General features: G+C 47.6%; 1 protein-coding gene across 1 annotated transcript in view; it reads left to right on the top strand.

Moving 5' to 3' along the window:
* celsr3 (cadherin, EGF LAG seven-pass G-type receptor 3) overlaps nt 1–15,000 on the top strand; it is a gene marked incomplete at both ends in the record, with an annotated part of 67,635 nt that overhangs the window by 30,759 nt on the left and 21,876 nt on the right. Inside the window, 9 exon segments of the mRNA XM_084446108.1 lie at nt 7,207–7,429; nt 8,202–8,317; nt 8,562–8,650; nt 9,334–9,491; nt 9,975–10,138; nt 10,737–10,862; nt 10,992–11,161; nt 11,505–11,690; nt 14,579–14,689. Coding sequence (XP_084302234.1) covers nt 7,207–7,429; nt 8,202–8,317; nt 8,562–8,650; nt 9,334–9,491; nt 9,975–10,138; nt 10,737–10,862; nt 10,992–11,161; nt 11,505–11,690; nt 14,579–14,689 — 1,343 coding nt within the window.

The following is a 15,000-nucleotide window of genomic DNA, read 5'->3' as shown; positions in this document are numbered from 1 at the left end:
TACTAAGAATTTGTCTAGGGTTAAGGCATACGCTGTTGCAGACGACACAGGATAGGGTGCAGGACAAGACAGGATGATGCAAAGACATCACAGTGCAAATGCAGTACAAAAAACAGTGCAAACAAACAGAATACAATGCAATATATAGAATACGATATACTGTTAAAGGTTGGGCACAAATGCAATGTATGTAATATATACATATGGAGTGAGAGTGTTTGTACAGTGAGTGTGTGCAGACTGTAGTGTGATGTACAGTATACTGTGTGTGCAATGTGTGTGCCGTTGAGGTATGTGGAACAGTCAGAGGTTGTGTGCAAGAGAAATAGGTTTAGATTCAGTGGTGGTGGGGGGGGGGGTGTCATGGAGGAACACGAGATTCCTTCCTTGAAAGTCTGAAATCATCTCTGCTGTCTTGAGAGCGTTGAGCTCCAGGTTGTTTTGGTCTCATCAGGACAGCAGCTGGTCAATCTCCCACCTGTAGGCGGACTCGTCACCCTCGGAGATGAGACAAATGTTGTCTGCAAACTTCAGGAGTTTAGCAGACTGGAGCTTGGCAGACCGGAGCTTGGCAGACTGGACTTTGGCAGACTAAAGCTTGGCAGACTGAACTTGGCAGACTGGAGCCTGGCACACTGGATCTGGGCAGACTAAAGCTTGGCAGACTGGATCTGGGCAGACTGGAGCTTGGCAGACTGGAGCCTGGCAGACTGGAGCTTGGCAGACTGGAGCCTGGCAGACTGGATCTGGGCAGACTAAAGCTTGGCAGACTGGAGCCTGGCAGACTGGTGGCTCCTGAAGTTTGTGGACGACACCAAGTTTCAGTGTGTCTCTTCAGCTCCGTGGTCTGTCAGCATTAGACGCGTTGTGATTGGCTGTGATAGACACATTGTGATTGGCTGTGATACGGACAGAGGTCACATTTAGTTCTTTTTCGGTCATTTTATTGTTAAAAGAAGAGGTTCTGGAGTTACAGAATCAAAGCTGGCTCCCTTCCCCTCTCTCTCATTCTCTGCTGCTTCAGCGCTCCAGGCCTTTCGACCGCTAGTTCTCTCACAGGCCACATACCAGCATTTCTCCTCATTCAGATCCATTGTAGTGGAAGCTGCCATTGACATGTCATTGTCACATGACATGTAGGCCAAAGAATTGTGAATGAATGTCCAGTATTGCCTATCATATGGGCCAGTGAATTCATATATTGCTTTATTTCACAATTTGGATGGAATTTATACCTAGTAGTGATATAATAGTGACATATACCTATAGTGATTAATACCTATAATGAAATGTCAGTGCACTATAATTAGTTTACAGTGTGGTACATGAGGTCAAATGGCACTGATGATGGTGTCAGAAGGTCTCTAAATGGCACAATTTGGTGGTCCGCCTGGACAAACCTGCACTAAAACCTCTCCAAAGTGGCACTGGCTCAATTATTAGCATCTACAGTAACTTGACATAGATACTGATCATACATTGGAATAATGATTCCTAGATGATTTGGGATACTGTCACTCTAAAATACGGGTTCTTTTAGGCGGAGATTGAATTTGAGATGTTCTAGCTCTATAAGCTCTGACTCAGTAACATCTATTTAAATTCTGACCCTTCTGCAGCCCCTCTGGTGTTCGCTTTCATTTCACACAGATTATTAAAATGGCCGTTGTGGTTGTGGAGATGTTCTATATTAATTGTCTATAACTCTATAAACAGATTTCTATAAGCAGTACTCTATAAGCAGATCTCTTAGTGAGAAATCTGAATACTTTGTATATTTTATTTATTTAGCCTTTATTTAAACTCGAAAGAGGATTGAGGCGAACCTCATTTATAATGGCGTCGAACATCAGACAATAAGCAAGTTAAGACACACAAATACAAAATAGGTGTACAAAATATAGAAAACTGAGACAAAAGAAGGGGCATGAGCAGCTCAGTAAAAGCAGGTGCAAACAGAGGAACGATAATTTGTGAGAAGGTTTTAAAATTCCCTAAGGACACAAGGGAGTTCAACATCAAGGAACTCTGACAGGAGTTCCAGGCAGAGGGGGCATGAACGGAGAAGGCCAACCTTCCCAGCTCAGTGTGACATTTTGAGATCTTTAAGAGAAGCCATTCACAAGAGCGGGTCCGATGAGTGCCAGAAGACCAGACCAGCATAGATGAACTAGTAGCTGGGGAGTTTTCCAATGAGGGCCTTGTAAATCGATAAAAACAAGTGTAAGGCCCTAAGGGCAGAGTGATAAACAGCATTCAGAGGTTTGAGAGCAGTAGCTTCGCCATAATCTAAAACAGACATAAAACGTCTCTTTCTACGGGAAATAGGGAAATTGGATTTGTTTCTGAACAAAAAACATCTTTTGTGTATAGCTAGTATAGCGTTTGTCGGGTTATAACTCCCTCCCTTACTCCCTCCCTCCCTCCCTCCCTTACTCCCTCCCTTACTCCCTTACTCCCGACTATGTTGGCCTGCATCTCTCTGTTGGCACCACAAGAGGCAGTAGTCCCAGCATACCAAAATCAAGAAGGACACCAAAATCAACCCGCCAATCTTTTGTTTAACAGAGATGAAAAAACATGATTAATATACAATGTGAAAAGAGCAGGACCAAAAATTGAGCCTTGGGGTACACCCTTGGTGATTGGTACAAGCTCTGATTCAAAGGATCCAAGAGATACCAACTGCTGCCAATCTGATAGATACAGGTAGTTCCAGAACCAAGAACAAGGAGTGGGACAAGAACCAGTCTTACTGAGGATGACAAGGAGCAATGGATGATCGACAGTGTCAAATACCTTGGAGAGATCAACAAAGACCGCAGTGCAATGCTGCTTCCCATCCAGGGCATTGACAATGTTGCTTCCCATCCAGGGCATTGACAATGTTGCTTCCCATCCAGGGCTCTGACAATGTCCTTCACAACCAGAGTGGGGGCAGAGATAGTGCTGTGCTGTGGCCTGAACCCAGACTGATGCGGATTCAGAGCTGAGTTGGACAAAATAAGTTCCTTAAGTTGGAGATTTATGTGATTCCAGGATTTTAGCCAGGCAGGATAATTTATAAATATGCCTATAGTTGTTTGTATCACAGCTATCGCCACCCTTATGGAGGGGGACGGTGCGGGTGAATTTCCAGACTAGAGGAATTGTGCCAGATAAAATAGAGATTGAATAGGTGGGTAATTTGTTCAGTAATCAAATTGGCAGAGAGACGGAGAAAAAAGGGGTCCAGCATGTCCGCACCAATAGATTTCTCAGGATCAATCGTGAGAAGAGACCCTTAAATAGCATTTAATTGAACAGGATCACAATTAAATTGGAAATTAGTTGAAGAAAGTGGGCCTGAAAAGGTTTGAACTATTAATGCTTTTTACAGCTTTCCAAAACGTCTTAGGGTCTGAGAGGAGAGCTACTGAAGAGACCAAGTTAGCGTAATAATCGGACTTGGCCTTTCGTACAAGAGCAGTACATTTGTTACGTAATTGTTTAAATAGGGCCCAGTCAGACGCATCATTAGTGTCTCTGACCAGAGACCAGGCCTTATTTCTCCCAGCGAATAAGTCTGCCAGCTCAGTAGTGAACCAAGGACTGGTTCTATTTTTTTTACTCTAATCTTTATAAGGGGGCATGTTTATTTATAACTGAGAGAAACATATTTGTGAAAAAGGCCAAGGATAATTCAACATCAGGAATTCCAGAAGTCTGGTGTATATCACAAAAAAAAAAGGTCGTTTAAGAAAGACTGCTCATTGAAATTTCTCATATTTCTCTTTAAAATGATCAGAGGAGGTTCGCTTAGTATGACGATCTCTAATACAAGCTAAGGGACAGTGATCACTGATCCCTAAATCAAAGACACCAGTAGAAGAGATTTTGTCAGATCTATTTGTTTCATTTCAAGTCATTTAGAGTAGATTTAGATGGGTTCTTCAAATTAGGTCTCACTTGTTCCTCTAGCTGAGAAAGATTAAGGGTACAGGAGATCTTCTTTAAATATCTGGACAAAGTATTCAACCAGATCATGGATTTATTCTAATAATAAAAAAAGAGTAGTCGAGAATGCCAAGGTTCATCTTTGTAAGTCCAAGCTGGTTACTTTTATTCCAAATAGTTCACAAAATTCTGATTTCCTACTGTATGATAAAGTCTTGAACAGAGAATACACTTATTTGAATTGATCTTTACACCAGTCAGCATTAAAATCTAGAATAATGGCTTCAGAATTGCAATGCTGGGAGAGTAGCTCTGCAAGGTAGTCAGTGGACCGATAGTAGATTCGGCATCTGTACACCCTAGCTACAGTGATAGAGTTGTGGGTTCCAAGGTGAATCTCTAAAGCAATAAACTCAAAGCATCTGGGCATGATGGTGCATAAAATAGAGAGAGAACCGATCTGATCAATCAATCAATCAAAGCTTTATTTGTATAGCGCATTTCATACCCAGAGGCAACACAATGCGCTTTACAGAGAACAAGGGAGGTGGGCATACGACCCACTCTCTACATATTCCAGAGGGAAGCAAAAAAACAGTAATCACCCGGGGGCCAGATAAGTGAGCTGTAAAAATTCTTCCCTGACCCCTCTCAACAAGGCGATCGAGCAAGCTCCAGGAGTATGTTTGTCTACCAGCTAAGAACATTTATGAGGCAATACATTGCATTGAATTACATTTCAGAGTGAGAGAGGCTAAAAGCATGATAGGAGAGAGAATATTCTACGGACATGCTACATCATCCACAGTAGACACAGGGGTATCTATCGGACTTCGTGAGGTCATGTAGATGACCACACCACCACCTGGACCAGCTCTGCCTGTCCTAAAAACATTGTATCATTTATGGAACTCTCAGAGTCCGCAACAGAATTCTTAAGCCAAGTTTCAGACAGCACTAAAGCATCCAGGTCAGTTTGAGAAATCAATAAGTTAACATGGTCTAGTTTCTGATGGCAAAGAAGACTTCAAATGCTCCAATGAATCAGGTCTAAGGCTTATAGATTTACATTTCTCAAGATCATTAGGAGCTGACACAGGAAATACGACACTAGATGAAGCAGAGTCAGACCCAGCACCAGTAGGAGTTACAGAGGAGAGAGGATGTAGGTCCTGATCCAGAGGAGAGAGGAGGTAGGGCCTGGTCCAGAGGAGAGAGGAGGTAGGGCCTGATCCAGAGGAGAGAGGAGGTAGGGCCTGATCCAGAGGAGAGAGGAGGTAGGGCCTGATCCAGAGGAGGGAGGAGGTAGGGCCTGATCCAGAGGAGAGAGGAGGTAGGGCCTGATCCAGAGGAGAGAGGAGGTAGGGCCTGATCCAGAGGAGGGAGGAGGAAGGGCCTGATCCAGAGGAGGGAGGAGGTAGGGCCTGATCCAGAGGAGAGAGGAGGTAGGGCCTGATCCAGAGGAGAGAGGAGGTAGGGCCTGATCCAGAGGAGGGAGGAGGAAGGGCCTGATCCAGAGGAGAGAGGAGGTAGGGCCTGATCCAGAAGAGAGAGGATGTGTAGGGCCTGATCGAGAGGAGAGAGGATGCAGGTCCTGATCCAAAGGAGAGAGGAGGTAGGGCCTGATCCAGAGGAGAGAGGAGGTAGGGCCTGATCCAGAGGAGGGAGGAGGTAGGGCCTGATCCAGAGGAGAGAGGATGCAGGGCCTGATCCAAAGGAGAGAGGAGGTAGGGCCTGATCCAGAGGAGAGAGGAGGTAGGGCCTGATCCAGAGGAGAGAGGAGGTAGGGCCTGATCCAGAGGAGAGAGGAGGTAGGGCCTGATCCAGAGGAGAGAGGAGGAAGGGCCTGATCCAGAGGAGGGAGGAGGTAGGGCCTGATCCAGAGGAGAGAGGAGGTAGGGCCTGATCCAGAAGAGAGAGGATGTAGGGCCTGATCCAGAGGAGAGAGGATGCAGGTCCTGATCCAAAGGAGAGAGGAGGTAGGGCCTGATCCAGAGGAGAGAGGAGGTAGGGCCTGATCCAGAGGAGGGAGGAGGTAGGGCCTGATCCAGAGGAGAGAGGATGCAGGGCCTGATCCAGGCCAGAGTTATGGACAGAAGTGGATTCTAGAGCAGGATCATGCTGCAGTCGATATCAAAGTAAAAAAAAAATGCTGATTAAAATTCAGAGTGAATTGTTTGAAGCCTTTAGTGTTGAGGTGCAGGCCATCCACCTTATAGAGATCATGTCTAGTCCAGAAGCAGTGGAAATGGCTGATAAAGCCATGGCCAGTAGCAATGCAGACATAACCAGACATGTACTGTAGATAGTAGAAGCTGGAACAGGGCCAGAGAAGACAGGTTCTGCCCAGAGTCCCGAGGGTTATTGCTAGTGACTCTAATTGATCTCTGAGAGCACTAGATTATCTGTGCATGACATCATTTGAGCCTGTGGATGAATATTGTGCGGGCTGAGGGATGGAGGATGGAGAGTGTCTCAGCTAGTTCAGTTATATTTGTAGCTCTGCCTCCAGGGAGACCGTAGTTAACAGCAGCAGGTAGCTCAACAGATCTGACAATAGAGTCACCAATCATGAGGGTTTCTGGTTGCCTATCCTGGCAACCCTCATTGTAAACAGTTTAGAAAAAATAGTAGGTTGAGCAGTGACAGATGCAGCCATGTCTCTGGGAATGACGTCACCACTGGCCACAGTAGTGTCCAGTACTCTGTTGTGCATCCTTGACAGTGGAGATAGCAGCAGGCAAACAGTATTGACGATGTTTATTGTCGGAAGCCGGGGATGTCGGGAAGTTGAGCCTTTTTCAAGATATTTTGGAGTCGGCCAGGAGAGGCTGCTCAAGAGTATCCGGCGTACTGGTTGCTTTTAACTGTGAGAATTGTGTGTGTGTGTGTGTTCTATATGTGTGTTTTATATGTGTGTTCTATATGCGTGTTCTACAGTATATGTCTGTTTTATATGTGTGTTCTATATGTGTGTTCTATATGCGTGTTCTATATGCGTGCTCTACATGCATGCTCTATATGCGTGTTCTACATGTGTGTTCTACATGTGTGTTCTATATGTGTATTCTATATGTGTGTTCTATGTGTGTTCTATACAGTATGTGTGTTCTATACTGTATGTGTTATACTGTATGTGTGTTCTATATGTGTTCTATATATCTTCTATATGTGTGTTCTATGTGTGTTCTATATGTGTTGTATATGTGTTCTATATGTGTTCTATATGTGTTCTATATGTGTGAACCCCTCCTCCTCCTCCTCTTCCAGGGGACCGGTGTGAGTGGGACCGGCGGCAGGGTCGTTGTGTTCCGGGGGTGTGCCGGAACGGCGGCACGTGTCGGGAGCTGTCTGGGGGGGGCTTCCGCTGCGAGTGTCCCGCCGGGGGGTTCGAGCGGCCCTACTGCTCCGTCTCCTCACGCTCCTTCCCGCCCAAGTCCTTCATCATGTTCAGAGGCCTGAGGCAGCGGTTCCACCTCTCCATCTCCCTCACGTGAGTCTCTCTCTCTCTCTCTCCGTCTCCCTCACGTGAGTCTCTCTCTCTCTCTCTCCGTCTCCCTCACGTGAGTCTCTCTCTCTCTCTCTCTCCGGCTTCTCTCTTGTCGTTCTACGGTTTGTGCCTTCTTTCCGCTCCTCTCTCTTGCGTCTCCCTCTTGTCTCGCTGTTCCTTGATCCCTCCTCTTTACCCTTCTACTACAGTCCTCTCTTTCTTTCATCTGTCACTCGTTTTTCCTCTCTCTCATTCTCTTTCGCTCTCTCGTACTCTTGATCTTTTTCTCCTTCACTCAGATCTTTCCAGTTCTCTTTGTCCTCTCCTACCTTCTTTCTTCCTCTCTCTCTCTCTCTCTCTCTCTCTCTCTCTCTCTCTCTCTCTCTCTCTCTCTCTCTTTTTCTCTCTCTCTCTCTCTCTCTCTCCCTCTCTCTCTCTCTCTCTGTCCCTCTCTCTCCCTCTCTCTCTCCCTCTCTGTCTCTCTCTTTCTCCCTGTCTTTCTCTTTCTCCCTCTCTGTCCCTCTCTCTCTCCCTCTCTCTCTCTCCCTCTCTCTCTCTCTCTCTCTCTCTCTCTCTCCCTCTCTCTCTCTCTCTCTCTCACTATATAGTCCTATAAAGTCACTGGGGACTTGAATTGACTATACAGTCTGATTGGTCAGTTTGAGCTTGCTAGGGCTGGCAGGTGGATTACCTTAGGTTTATGGTAATCCTCTGACTCAGGGTAGAGGTGTAGTGTTGAGATGTGTGTGTGTGTGTGTGTGTGTGTCTTTTGCAGGTTTGCCACCCTTGAGAACAGTGGTCTGCTCTTCTACAATGGACGCTTCAATGAGAAGCACGACTTCCTTGCTCTGGAGATCTTGGAGGGACAGGTGCTGCTCAAGTACTCCACAGGTGTGTGTCCACCGCCTGTGTGTGTGTGTGTGTGTGTGTGTGTGTGTGTGTGTGTGTGTGTGTGTGTGTGTGTGTGTGTGTGTGTGTGTGTGTGCGTGTGGTGTGTGGTGTGTGGTGTGTGCAACAGGAATTATGTGTGTGATGTGTGTGTGCTATGTGAACCTTACCTGTGTGTTTGTATTGAATATGTGTGTGTGTGTGTGTGTGTGTGTGTTTGTGTGTGTGTGTGTGTGTGTGTGTCCAGGTGAATCGTCCACACAGGTGAGCCCATTCCTTCCTGGGGGTGTGAGTGACGGCAACTGGCACACAGTCCACATCCACTACTACAACAAGGTGAGTCCCTGTGCGTGTGTGTGTGTGTGTGTGTGTGTATGTGTGTGTGTGTGTGTGTGTGTGTAGGGGGGGTATTTATACAGTTTTCGATGCATATGATTTAATTTTCTCCTTCATCTGCATCTCTCTCAGCCCACGCAAAATGTGAGTATGTGTGTGTGTGTGTGTTTGTGTTTTTGTTTGTGTGCGTGTGCGTGCGTGTGTGTGTGTGTGTCTCTGAACCAAATTTTTTTGTTTCATTTTTTTCCTCAATCTGTGTGGGGAAAAATGACTTTTGTCAACAGTCTTGCGTGTTGTGTGTGTAGTTTTTGTACTATATGATTGTGTGTGTGTTTGTTGTTGTACACGTGTGTGTGTTCATGTACGTGCTGTGAATGTAACTTGTGAATGTGTCTTTGTCTCATGTTTGACCCTCTGTGTATGTATGCACGCGTGTGTGTGGTGTGTGTGTGTGTGTGTGTGGTGTGTGTGTGTGTGTGTGTGTGTGTGTGTGTGTGTGTGTGTGTGTGTGTGGTGTATGTGTGTGTGTGTGTGTGTGCATGTGTGTCTGTGTGTTTGTGGTGTGTGTGGTGTGTGTGGTGTGTGTGTGTGTGTGTGTGTGCATGTGTGCGTGTGTGTGTGTATGTATGCACGCGTGTGTGTGGTGTGTGTGTGTGTGTGTGTGTGTGTGTGTGTGTGTGTAGCCCAAGCGCAGTGTGAGCGGGGAGGCCCAGGGCCCGTCGGATGAGAAGGTGGCGGTGGTCAGCGTGGACGACTGTGACACCGCCGTGTCCCTGCGCTTCGGCTCACAACTCGCCAACTACAGCTGTGCTGCGCAGGGCAAGCAGACCAGCTCCAAGAAGTGAGTCACACACACACACACACACACACACATCCCTTTGTCAGGGTTAAATCCTCTGCGGCAGTGCCCGTAAATCTGCTATGGCCCTGACCTTGTGGAAGCTCCGGACGTCTGTGTTGCTGTCTGGTGATGTCTGTCTGTCTGTCTGTCTGTCTGTCTGTCTGTCTGTCTGTCTGTCTGTCTGTCTGCTGCTGCTGCTGCTGCTGCTCAGTGTGTCACGAGATTAAGGCTCAAAGGGCTCGTGATGCTGCGCTCTTCTCTGTCTGTCTCTCTTTTTCTCACTCCATCTCTCTCTCCGTCTTTCTTTCTCCGACTCTGACTCTCTCTCGTTCTCTCCCCATCTCTCTGTCTTTCGTTGACTTTCTCCATCTCTCTCTCACACTCACGCTATCACACTCTTCTCTCTCTCTTTTTCTCTCTCCACCCTAACTCTCCTCTCCTCCTCCATCCCTCTCTCTGCCTCTCTCTCTCTCTCTCCCCCAGGTCTCTGGACCTGACTGGTCCCTTGTTTCTTGGCGGGGTCCCCAACACACCAGACAACTTCATGTTTGCTACCAGGGAGTTCATTGGCTGCATGAAGGATCTCCACATCGACAACAGGCCTCTGGACATGGCCAGTTACATCGCCAACAACGGAACTCTGCCAGGTCAATAGCCCTAGGGGTTGTTACTAGGGGCTAGGGGCTGTTACTAGGGGCTAGGGGTTGTTATTAGTGGCTAGGTGTTGTTACTAGGGGCTAGGGGTTGTTACTAGGGGCTACTGTAGGTTTGTTACTAGGGGCTAGGGGCTATTACTAGGGGCTAGGGGCTGTTACTAGGGGCCTAGGGGTTGTTACTAGGGGCCTAGAGGTTGTTACTAGGGGCCTAGGGGTTGTTACTAAGGGCCTAGGTGTTGTTACTAGGGGCCTAGGGGTTGTTACTAGGGGCTAGGTGTTGTTACTAGGGGCAAGGGGTTGTTACTAGGGGCTAGGGGGTTGTTATTAGGGGCTAGGGGGTTGTTATTAGGGGCTAGGTGTTGTTACTAGGGGCTAGGGGTTGTTACTAAGGGCGTGGGGTTGTTTGTAGGGGCGAGGGGCTGTTAGTAGGAGCTATAGATGGTTAATAGGGTTGCTACGAGGGTCTAAGAGCTGTTACTACGGGTTACGGGTTGTGGTCTAGTGGTTGTTTGTGGAAAGATCATTTGTCGGGTGACTCTACTGGAGGATGTGTTTACTCTGATGTCATGGTTTTCCTTGTCTGTGATAGGCTGCAGTGCCAAGCTGCCCTTCTGCAAGTCCAACCCCTGTCAGAACGGAGGGACATGCCGCGTGAGCTGGGAGACATTCTCATGTGACTGCCCCCTAGGGTTCGGAGGCAAGGACTGCAGCCACGGTGAGCTAATCTAAACGTTAGCTCTCTGAGCACTTTTACATGCACAAACTAGTCTCCTCAGACGCTAACATACACACACACACTCACACACACGTCATACTCACCATTTTTCCTCTCCTCCTCCCCCAGTGATGGCCCACCCCCACAGGTTCCTGGGGAACAGCGCCCTCTGGTGGGACCTGAAGAACGAGGTGACCATCTCCACGCCCTGGTACCTGGGCCTGGTGTTCCGGACGCGCGCCAGGGAGGGCACTCTGCTGCAGGCTCAAGCTGGGCAGTACACCAGCCTGCTGTTCCAGGTCTGCACACCCACACACATACACTCGCGCACGCACACACACACACACACACATACACATACAAATACACACATGCACATGTACGCACACACACATCCAAATAAACTCTCTCTCACACACACACACACACTCACACACACACACACACACACACACACACACACACACACACACACAAATTCAAACACAAATAAACACAGACATACACACACACCAAATCCTGCCCTGCCCTGTCTGAACACAATGTATCCATTATGACCTTCGGTGCAATTTGCCTCGCTGACCGTCTCCCTCCCCGTCCCCCCCCCTGCCCCCCCCCCTCTCCCCCCCGTGTCCCGGTCAGCTGGTGAGCGGTCAGCTGGTGTTCTCGGTGATGCGGGGCTCGGCGCGGCCGGTGCGCCTGCGTCTGGACCAGGTCCAGGTGAGCGACGGCCGCTGGCACGACCTCCAGCTGGAGCTCCGGGACGTCCGCAGCGGCCGAGAGACCCGCTACGTCGCCACGCTGCGCCTCGACTTCGGACTCTTCCAGGTGAGCCCGGCCTCTCTGTGGTCCAGCGGTCCTGGTCAGACTGGTGTTATTAGAGCGGTCCTGGTGTTATTAGAGCGGTCCTGGTCAGACTGGTGTTATTAGAGCGGTCCTGGTGTTATTAGAACGGTCCTAGTGTTATTAGAGCTGTCCTGGTCAGACTGGTGTTATTAGAACAGTCCTGGTCAGACTGGTGTTATTAGAACGGTCCTAGTGTTATTAGAGCTGTCCTGGTCAGACTGGTGTTATTAGAGCGTTCCTGGTCAGACTGGTGTTATTAGAACGGTCCTGGTCAGACTGGTGTTATTAGAACAGTCCTGGTCAGACTGGTGTTATTAGAGCTGTCCTGGTCAGACTGGTGTTATTAGAGCGGTCCTGGTGTTATTAGAGCGGTCCTGGTCAGACTGGTGTTATTAGAGCTGTCCTGGTCAGACTGGTGTTATTAGAACAGTCCTGGTCAGACTGGTGTTATTAGAGCGGTCCTGGTCAGACTGGTGTTATTAGAGCGGTCCTGGTCAGACTGGTGTTATTAGAGCTGTCCTGGTCAGACTGGTGTTATTAGAGCGTTCCTGGTCAGACTGGTGTTATTAGAACAGTCCTGGTCAGACTGGTGTTATTAGAGCGTTCCTGGTCAGACTGGTGTTATTAGAGCGGTCCTGGTCAGACTGGTGTTACATTACATTACATTACAGTCATTTAGCAGACGCTTTTATCCAAAGCGACTAACAATAATTGCATTTAATGTAGGAGAAGCCAATGTACTACTACTTGCCAGAACTCACAAGTGCATCTCCTTTCTAAAACAATTGTCTAAGAGCATTATCTAGTGCTGAAGGCAAAGTGCAAGAATAGCAATCTAAAATACAATAGGTGCTTAAGAGGGAGGATCGTTGTAGTACTTCTTGAAGAGATGAGTTTTGAGCCTGCGGTGAAAGATGGGCAGCGACTCTGCTGTCCTGACATCAGTGGGCAGTTCGTTCCACCACTGCGGGGCAAGGACAGAGAAGAGCCGTGACCGTGTCGATCGACTGCAGGGGCCTCGGAGTGACGGGGCAACCAATCGCCCCGAGGTAGCAGAGCGTAGCGGTCGGGAGGGGGTGTAGGGTTTGACCATGTTAACTATATTCCAACAGTCCTGATCCTAGTGTTATTCCAACCAGGACATAATAAATTCTTATAGATCTCAATAAATTTGATCTTAATACATATGTAAATGCATTAGTATGTCTAATCTTAATACAAATCTACATTTGTATGTCTAATCTTAATACATATGTTAATACATTCATATGTCTAATCTTAATACATATGTTAATACATTCATTTGTATAATCTTAATACATATGTGAATACATTCATATGTCTAATCGTAATACATATGTTAATACATTCGTATGTCTAATCTCAATACATATGTTAATACATTTGTATGTCTAATCTTAATACATATATTAATACATTAGTATGTCTAAATATTGTCATAGAGCTAAATAAGGAAATCATAATAGGTAAAGCTCAGGCATCAAATCAATGATATGTGACGGTGGATAAATGGAATACTATTGTTATGAACCAGATAAAGCAGACAGAACGTGTCACTAGAGGGGAGGCACTCACAGACAGACTTCAACAACCTTGCGCCTTGATAATCCCCCCCTCCAACACGCACACACACACACACACACACACACACACACACACACACACACACACACACACACACAAACACACACACACACTTGATATCCTCCTATGTGACTCCCAGACTTCTCAGTGTAAACCATAGCCTCTAATCTGAGAGTGTGTAATCCAGATGATGTGTAATCCTGTTGTCAGTCACTAGTAATCCCAATCCCTCTATCCCAATCCCAATCCCACTGTCGTGATGTCCTCCTGCTGCTGCTTTGGCTGTGCGTGTGTGTGTGTGTGTGTGTGTGTGTGTGTGTGTGTGTGTGTGCGCGCGTGTGTGTGTGTGTGCATGCATGTGTGTGCTCTCTGATCTTATTAAAGCTCTGTGTTAGTAAATATTGATGGTGTCGTCGATACACCACAAACACACTAGCTGAACGCTCTTCTCGACCGTTCCATATATAAGAGAGATTGGTCGCGGACTCTTTAGCACGGGACTGACTAATACTAATCTCTCTAAACCAGTGGTTCTTAACCTGGGTTCGATCGAACCCCAGGGGTTCGGTGAGTCAGTCTCAGGGGTTCGGCGGAGGTCAAGACACACACCCGACTCATATGATTCGTGATGACACGCCCCGCTTGGCCATCATTGGCTGCAGGTGATCACGCTACATCGCTTGGCCTATCTGTGCTGCAGGGAATTTGGTGCGCTCAGTAGTCGACTTTTGACTGTCGTGATGGTACGTCGTGTGATTGTGAAAGGAACAGACTTTGTTGCGAAAATGACATGAGAGTGGCACTTGCCAAGGTCTGAACTGGTCTCTGAAAGGCAACAGCAGAAGTCACACTGATTTGCAGTAAATATTCATTATTATGCTTTTGTTTTTGTGTGAAAATCATGTTTTGATGGTTTTGTTCTTTGAACACAGTGATGTTGATGCACGGTTCATTTTGTGCACCAGTAAAATATATACCTACAGTATGTTTTGAATTTGAAAAAATCATATTTTATTTTTCCAATTAAGAAGGGTTCGGTGAATGCGCATATGGAACTGGTGGGGTTCAGTACCTCCAACAAGGTTAAGAACCACTGCTCTAAACCATAGCTCTCTCCCTCCTTCACTCTCTCTGACCCTCTGTCTGTCTGTCTGTCCATCTGTGTCTCTGTCTCTCTGTCCATCTGTCTGTCTGTCTCTCTGTCCATCTGTCTGTCTGTCTCTCTGTCCATCTGTCCCTCGTCCCTCTCGTCCTCTCCTCCTCAGGGCACTGTCATCGTGGGGAACGAGATCCACGGGTTGAAGGTGAAGCACCTGCATGTGGGCGGAGTCCTGGGCGCGGGGGAGGTGCAGAGCGGCATACGAGGCTGCATCCAGGTGAGCGCCCCCCCCCCCCCCCCCCCGGTCGCTACGGCAACCGCCTCTCCTCCGGGTCTCGCGTCTCTGTGGGAAAACTGGTGTGGGAACGTGCGCGCACACACACACACACCAACGAACACACACACCAACGCACACACACACACTAACGCTCACACGCACACATACACACACCAACGCACACACGCAAGCATACACACACACACACACCAACGCACACACACAATCATACACACACACACACACACCAACGCATACACGCAAGCATACACACACACACACACCAACGCATACACACACACACACACACA

Source organism: Borostomias antarcticus (genome assembly GCF_949987555.1).
Source record: "Borostomias antarcticus genome assembly, chromosome: 11".
NCBI classification, from domain to species: Eukaryota; Metazoa; Chordata; class Actinopteri; order Stomiiformes; family Stomiidae; genus Borostomias; species Borostomias antarcticus.
This window is presented reverse-complemented; position numbering and strand designations above follow the sequence as displayed.